At 43.1% G+C, this 8,420-nt stretch overlaps 1 protein-coding gene across 1 annotated transcript; it reads right to left on the reverse strand.

Annotated features, from left to right (window-relative positions):
• Positions 1–390: 390 nt before the first annotated feature.
• lsm14b (LSM family member 14B) lies at positions 391–3,083 on the reverse strand. The gene is made up of 8 exons (XM_025059004.1): positions 2,895–3,083; positions 2,642–2,811; positions 2,427–2,556; positions 1,578–1,787; positions 1,403–1,489; positions 1,129–1,284; positions 902–1,019; positions 391–776 (listed from the first exon to the last, which is right to left on the reverse strand). Exons 1-8 carry the CDS (start codon positions 3,013–3,015, stop codon positions 620–622), a joined length of 1,149 nt encoding a protein of 382 aa, XP_024914772.1. The 5' UTR covers positions 3,016–3,083; the 3' UTR covers positions 391–619.
• Positions 3,084–8,420: the final 5,337 nt, after the last annotated feature.

The raw sequence follows: 8,420 nt of genomic DNA on the forward strand, positions 1-8,420 counted from the left end.
CATATATATTTATACACATATATAGATACAACTCAATAAACTGAACAGAATATTGAGCTCTTTTTTAATTTTCTACCTCAAACACAGGACATTTACAACTTAGTGGCAGGGTCAAAGGTCATCCTCAAACTCTTTTAAAAGTGCTTCAAACTAATGACATCATGTGTTTAACACACTATGGAGCAGTGGTTATTACTCTGGCCTTACAGTAGAACCATCAGTTCAAGCCTTGGCTGAAGAACTGTCCATGGTACCAAGCACTGGTCCTGTCGATAAGAGACCAGGACTGTCGGTACGAACCCTGACCCCGTGATGAACCGTGATGGTCACACTTCACTGAATGCAGTAAATTTTACTCTCTCGGAGTATTGAAACATCAGGAGACGAGTACATGTGTACTTTTCCCACTTTATTTACACAACCATTCCAGACTTCATCACATCCGACCTCAGTTCGTCCGGTTTACGTCCAGGTCATATAAATACAACGTGTGATACAGTAATAAAGAAACAAAAAATAATTCAGCGTAACAACGAAACGCTTTCAAAATAAAGGTCTAACTGATGACGTGAACAGAACAGGTGTTGTGTTTTCATCGGCCTGAGCTCTAACGTGACCTTCACCACGGCCCCCCCCGGTCTCTGTACAAAGGCACCTGAGCTCTGCCCCTCCCCCTCTGTCCTGTAAATCTGCCCCTAAAACCACGACCCCGGAGGAAGCGCCCAGGAACACCGAACGTTTCCAGATTGCGTTTTCGCTCCTCTGCCCACGTCAACCTGGAAAAGTCAGATTTAAAAAAAAAAAAAAAAAAAAAAATTTAAAAATTAAGCGGGGATTAAAAAGTCATTTCAACATGTTTTACACCGAGAAAAAAACAAACAAACAAACAAAAAAAAACTACCTGAATTTATTATCAGAGGAGAAGTTGTCAAAGAACGACTTGGTTTTGTCGTAACATCTGGGTCTGAAGTGATCGTCCACCTCCGTGAACACGTCCTTCTCCTCCACCTCTAACGCACCTGCAGACAAAATAACACTTAATGCAGTGGTTCCCAAAGTAAGGGGCGGGACCCTCCACTTTGGGGTCAGGATATCAAATGAATTCATTTATTTCTTCACGGGACCAACCTTTCACATTTGACCTTTGACCTTCCACCTCCAGCTTCTCCTTGATGAACTGTGCATTCGATGAATCAAAATCAAAGTCGGTGTCAAACCTAAGGGTGATGGACCGAGTTTTGGTCACCAGCAACTGTCCCCTGCTACGATCGCGTCTCCGAGGACCTAAAATTGAAATAAATAAAGTACGATCGCGTCTCCGAGGACCTAAAATTAAAATAAATAAAGGTAATGCTAATGCTAATGCTAAACTTGGCACCTGGACCTCGTTCGGTTCCAGCACCTTGTCTTCTTCTGGGCGGCGGCCTGTTTTCGTTGTACTGCCTCCGAGTTTCCTGCAGTTCGACGGGTGCAACAGGACGCAGCTTCACTGAAGGACAAAGACAAAGACAGAGTAGGAGGGGGAGAACTCCAAACCGGTGTTTCCGTCCAACACTCTTCAGTAAATACATCATTACCAACACTCTCTGCGATCCTTCTGGGATTGGAAACTTCTGCTCTGCTCCTCGGGAGGTTCCTCCTCGGCCACTGCTGCTGCTGCTGCTGCTGCTGATCTTCCTGGAACACATTCAAGCTCCGTCCCTGCCTGAACGCCTCCAGGTTCAGGGTTTGGACAGCCTTCTCCACCATCGGCGGTCTTCCCATGTGTAAACCTGGAATCACAGGTCCTGAAAGAGGAATATGAGAATGATGTTCTGTGTGGAACACTGAGTGAAAACAGTAATGGATCAAATGACACACAACATCAGAATCACAGGAGACTGAGTGCCTCAGAAAAACTGAAGATTGTTTTCCTAAGACGTGGAGTTAAAAATGTGACACTAAAATTCTGTATTTTTACTGGGAATATAGTTAGCATTTAGCTTGATTACCTATTACGAGCATCTACACGTCATAACGATTTTATCTGTTCAATTTCCACGTTCTTCATACAAAGTTCCCACAAATTACTTAAACTCCAGCAGAGGCCGCTATTGAGCGAAACATCCAACAGACTAAAACGCAGCGTCAACACAGGGAGCTGCTCCACAGACGTGATGAAGCGACATCTACTGGTCAATGTTCGTCTTATTTGAATACGTTTGACAAATTAAAAAAAAAACAAAACAAAAAAAAAAACTTCTCTGCCTGTACCAGTGGGGGGGCAGACTTGAGCTGATGGTTTCTGTCAAAGCGGCGTCTTTGTTAGCTGACTGGGTGGAAAGAGTTGCTAAGTGATAGCCATGTAGCATCTCTAGCCCGAGTTTTACGACAGGTCCAGGTTACAGAAACCACACCTGTCAGTCAACGAGGAGGGTAATAATTACCAAGGCCCGGGGCCGCAGCGTACTGCTGCTGGAGAAGAGGGTTAGCAGCTAGCTGGTTGTAGCCGGGCATCCTCACAGAGCTGAACGGGTTCAGAGCCGAGTAGACTCCGGGTAGACCGGGGATGGACGACTGAAACAGAACGGTTCGAACTTTGACTCTTTTTTTTTTTTTTTTAAACTCTCAGTTTAGATCGTTTACAGAACTGAAGCCGCACCTGGACGATGGCAGGGTCCGGGGGGAGTCCGTGCTGGAGGTGAGGCCCGGGGACCTCATACAGAGTGATGTCTTTAATGTCACTTCCACGGAAGGTGATGTAGTCGTAGACGTCATCTTTGGGCGGGCTCGGCCTGTCACTGAGTCGCCCCTCCGTCCCGAAACACCTGACTTGAAGCACACCACGTGACGTTAACATTACCGGTCATTTTTTTTAAAGTCCCACGAAGAGGTCCGCGGTCCACGGCACTCACCTTTAGCCAACACCACCGTGGAGTTGACCTTGTCGATCGTGTACAAAATCCCCTCGTAGCGATTCTGAGCTCTGGAGATCAAACCGATTTTACAGCCAATGAAAGGCTTTTCTGAACTCATGGCTTCAACGACGTCCGGAGCAGCAGCTGAAGACCAGCTACAGAACCCATGTCACGTGGATCCAGCCACTGTGGGAACAAACACCAAAACTATTTATAAGAGTTCAACAGGTGAGCTGAAAACACGCCCACTGATTGGCATGAAAAACACCTGGCTGCACTCCGGAGCCACGCCCCCAAAGCTACGCCAATCACTAACAATATACATATATGTATAAATATATACAGTATGTATATATATATATACTTTATATCATGTTCTGTTTAAACATATATATGAAAATATACATATGTTTAGTTTCACATTAAATCAATATACATGGTATTGTTTTATGGTATCAATGCTGCCATCTTGTGGAAATGAGTTGTAATTGTCAGGGAAAAAAATTTTTTTTTCATCAACTTTACTTTTTATTTGATTAAAAAAACCCTGCACTTGTCACCTTTGGTTACAGTGGAACAAACTGTGGCTGCAGGAGTCAAACGAGTTCATGCTGTCGTTCTGATTGGTCCCACCGCTGTGACTGGAGGATCTGGGGGGAGGAGCCTTCAGGACAGTCACGGTGTCAGGGAAGATGATTCTCTGAATATATAATTACTAATAAAAACGTGTTTTTTTTGTGTGTGATTTATGTAAATCAACCCACACGGTGGAGCAGTGACAGCTGCAGAGTTCTACAGATCTGAAAACATTTTTACAAAGTGACTTCACTTCATTTTTACACAGCTGAGCTGTAATAGCTTTAAGAGGTTGTAAAATGTGACATTTCCAGTGGTTCTAAAACTAAGGTGCATGGACCTCTGGTTGATCATGTGATTATTGATGGTCTTGAATGTCGTCCAGGAATCGACAGTGTCTAAATACCACAATCAGTGCTGAAAAAAAACTTTTATTTTTTGTCTAATTGATTGATTGAATAGTTGTTTTGTTTTCAAAATGTCAAAAAATTGAATTTTTGAAATGCAACCTTTCAAACATCGTCATTTTAACGACTTTAAACTTTGTAAAACGTTCTTTCATCTTCACTGCAGACAAAAGTTTTTATTACACAGAATATCTCAGAAACTCATCCATTCATGGAATCCCAAGGTCACTGGTCCACTGGACCATGTTCTAATATCTCAGAAACTCATCCATTCATGGTCCACTGGTCCATGTTCCATAAGAACATGCTCCAGTGGACCATATAAATAACAATCATGTTTTCCCCCCCTTGTTTTCATGCAAACCAGTAAATTAAATATTTGTCAATATTTATTCATAATTAATGTAAGATCATTTCCTGAACATGAAGTGTTGGTGTGTTTTTATATTTTCACTGGATTGAACTCACCAATGTGCCAGTTTGGCCCCCTGGCCGTATGTTTAGACACCCCTGCTGAGGTACCAGTGGCGTCCTCCTCAGTGGCGCCCTCCTCTGCCTGGACAGTCCGTCATGGCTGCTCTACAAACACCGCGGTGTCACTGAAGCGACGCCTCTCACCGACCGTCAGCTCAGACCCTCTTTGCCGGTGCTCTCTTTTGATTAGTCGCTGCAGGATGTGGAGACGTCTGCCTGCGGGGGGTAAATGATGTGGAACTCTGGGGAGACGTGGGTTCTGGGGTTCTTAAACTCCTCTCTGGGCTCCAGGACATTTTTATTTCCAGGACAGAGACAAAGCTAATATTTAAACTAATAAAAAAACTAAACTAAAGCTAATATAAACAAAACAAATATTTATGAAACAGCCCTTTATTCCAACTGGCCCCTAAGAGACCAGACCAGTCAGGTCCAGTCCAGTCCAGTCCGGTCCGGTCCGGTCCAGTCCAGTCTGGACTCGGCTCAGAACCATCTGTACTGTCTGGTACCAAAGGGATGGACACCTGAATAGATATATATGTGTGTATATGTGTGTACTGTAGTGTGTTTACAGTCTGTGATTCATCTATAGAAAGTTTTCAGTCGTGTTGTAAACACGTGTTTTTCCAGCATGCCGCCACAGGATGGCACTGTTGCACTTACAAAACCAGAGAGCACCGCGTGACCAGTGTTTATCTAAATAAAACGGCCTTTAAAGAAAGTGACACAGTACAGAGAGGAAGAAACAGCGACCACTACTGTCATAAAAATCTGTTGTCACATATACTGTATATTTATGTAAATGTATATATGTAAACATATATGTATATATAACCAGATACACATATATACTGTATATAGAACAGACACTGTATGATGTCCAGTCTTCAGTTGGACACGTAGAACCGTGTAGAACCGTAACAGAAGCTGCTGCTCTAAACTCATCACTCCAGTTAATTAGCACTGACTCCATAAAATATGAGGAACATCTGGTGTCATCACAGAGCCAAGTGTCCGTGCTGGAGTTCTTTTGTATTTACAACACGGTTTNGTCAGTCTCCGAGGACAGAGAGACAACATCAACTGAACAACAATGGAAACGAGATCTGAACTGAACCTGTTTAAATGACCGGTCAATGTTAGCTACATGGACAAGAAGAAGAAGAGGAAGAAGAAGAAGAAGAGTAAGAAGAGGAAGAAGAAAAAGAAGAGGAAAAAGAGGAAGAAGAAGAAAAACAAGAAGAAGAAAAAAAAGAAGAAGAAAATGAAGAAGAAGAGGAAGAGGAAGAAGAAAAAGAAGAAGAAGAAGAGTAAGAAGAGGAAGAAGAAAAAGAAGAAGAAAAAGAAGAAGAAAAAGAAGAGGAAAAAGAGGAAGAAGAAGAAAAACAAGAAGAAGAAAAAAAAGAAGAAGAAGAAAAAGAAGAAGAAGAGGAAGAGGAAGAAGAAGAGGAAGAAGAGGAAGAGGAAGAAGAAAAAGAAGAGGAAAAAGAGGAAGAAGAAGAAAAAGAAGAAGAAAAAGAAGAGGAAAAAGAGGAAGAAGAAGAAGAGGAAGAGGAAGAAGAGGAAGAGGAAGAAGAGGAAGAGGAAGAAGAAAAAGAAGAAGAAAAAGAAAAGTAAAAAAAAGAAGAGCAAGAAGATCTAAGAAGAAGAAGAGGAAGAAGAAGAAAAACAAGAAAAAGAAAAGTAAAAAAAAGTAGAAGATCTCCTTCCTCTTCTCCTCCTCTACTGACTTATTTAATGTCCACTCCTTTCCTTCCCAACTGACGGAGAACTTTCTGGAGTTCACAAAAATGCAGGTGTTGGTAAGCGCCACTACTAAAACCTGATTGGTCGACCACTTCCGCCCTGCACGCCCTTCCTCTCTGTGGATTTGGCGATAATTGATTTAATTGCTTAGCACCAGGGAACCTCCAGGTGGGAGATTTCCGGGGCTCTTGGAGAACTCGGTCCACTTAGCTGCTTAAGATCTGTTAAAACATGTTTGATAGGTGAACGAGGTCTCCATGGAAACTGAAGGAACAATTAATGGGTTTGTGTATAACACAGGCATCGCCGTGTGAAAGGACTGAATAAAAGCCCACGTGACGAAGGTCTGACTGAAGGAGGTCTAAACCGTGGTTCCTCAGACAAAGAACACCTGCCGTGATATCAAGCCTCTGAGAGTGTGCCGTTCAGGACTCGACCAGCCATTAGTCATTAAAAAAAATATATAACTGCTATTTTAAAGCGACCGTACGTCGGAACTCCTGCGGGTAAATGTGCCCCTAGAGGGCGATTTCTATTCATCAGGTGAAAGAACAATAAAATAAATCGATGAAGGAGTGGAGCGCTGAGTTCTGCCTCGGCTCACAGAGGTTTTTAAGGTGTAAGAAAATAACACATTACCAATGAACTCCTGATTTGAAAACACATACCCGCAGGTCACCACACACACTGAGGGGGCGCTGATGTGTGATCACCTCAAAGAGAGTCTCGTCTGAAATGACAGCTTTTGTTTATTTCCACTGATTTAATTTGTGTCAAAACAGCAGCGGAGTGCAGAGAAATAATTATTTATCAGCTGTAGGCTGCACAACAAACAACGAGTCACATGACTCGGCAGGTGGCGAATAAATGCCCCCGACAGACAGACTTTTGAAAAACACCACAGGCAGACGAACTGACTGAATTAATGACGTTAACATGACAATAAGTAAACGACAATTCTCGTCGGTTGAAATCAAAAATGAATCTCATCGAGGCGTAAAAAGACAATTCTCGTCGGTTGAAATAAAAAATGAATCATCTCATCGAGGCGTAAGGAGTAGAGTGAAAAAGTCACTGGTCAGACCATGACACTACAAACTCCAGTCCAGTAGGTGGCAGTATGCTGCTAAAAACGTTGGTTGTGACCCACTATCAAACCCAGACTTGGCTGAGAGACGTTCAGGTGTTGGAACAGAACGTGGGAAGAACTTGTTCCACAGACACCAACAGTGTTCTCCAGTGGAACTCTTTCCACTTCCTGTTTCTTCTTCTTCTTCTTCTGTTGTTGTTTCATATGTTGACAGTCAACCAGGTCAATTTTCAAATCAATTTTTAGTAAAAGATATTTTACTGCTTTAATTCAAATTCACATGATGTGTACTCTACATACCTCTGGGGTAAATATCTCTGGGGTAAAAGATTGAATTGTGTACTCTACATACCTCTGGGGTAAAAGATTGAACGTTTTGATTTTTACAATTCTTTGCCGATTCCTACTTCCTTCAACTGACAGCACATAAAAAAATACAAAAATTTTCTCAGCAGAAAACTTCAGTGATTACGGAACATTTCCCACAAACTGAAACTCAGTCACAGCTTTCAACTACTTACAAAATAAAGTACCTGCTGAATGTAATGAAGTACCAAATGAAAATGGTTCCTATGAAGCCAAGTTGCTGAAAAATAAAGTCTTGTTCAAAAAGTTCTACAAAACAAATCAAAACTATCTGCAGTTTACCCCCCCACCCCACCCCCGACGCCCCCGGGGTTCACCTTACTGCTACATATATTAAAAAATACCGAGTTTAGAGTTCTGCTGTCTCTCTGTGAAGCACTTCCAGGCTAACGCTACGTGAGTTTGCTGAGCTGATCATTTCAAAGTGAACTTTTCTCTGAATAAAAACAGTCGATTTTTTGACAATTTACTCCACAACACTCGCAGCCGCCGTCTCAGAGAAAGTACTGACAGATGGTTGGATCACGTTGACAGCGTGAGTCTGCGTGAGAGATGGATGGATGGCCGCCCTGCGAACGGCGGAGCAGCCTAATACGATTTGGATACAGGAATGGAATCTAAATCAGATTCCAGGCCGTCCAATCGGCCCAGAGCGCCGCTCCTTTGTCTCCGTCCCCGGCCGCTGATAATGTGGTCAGCTGCACTTGTTCTCTCTGGGGTGTGGTCTCACTGACCCTGAAGGAAACATTATCAACCCCCTCCTGCCCCGCCCCCCCAATCCCAGCTCTGAGATGGATTCTTATCACTCCTCTTCCTACCTGCCGGGGCGCCCCAGCCCGGGTGGGTCACGGGGTTGCCGACAAC

The sequence above is a fragment of the Cynoglossus semilaevis genome, chromosome 10 (genome assembly GCF_000523025.1).
Source record: "Cynoglossus semilaevis isolate Cse_v1.0 chromosome 10, Cse_v1.0, whole genome shotgun sequence".
NCBI lineage: Eukaryota > Metazoa > Chordata > Actinopteri > Pleuronectiformes > Cynoglossidae > Cynoglossus > Cynoglossus semilaevis.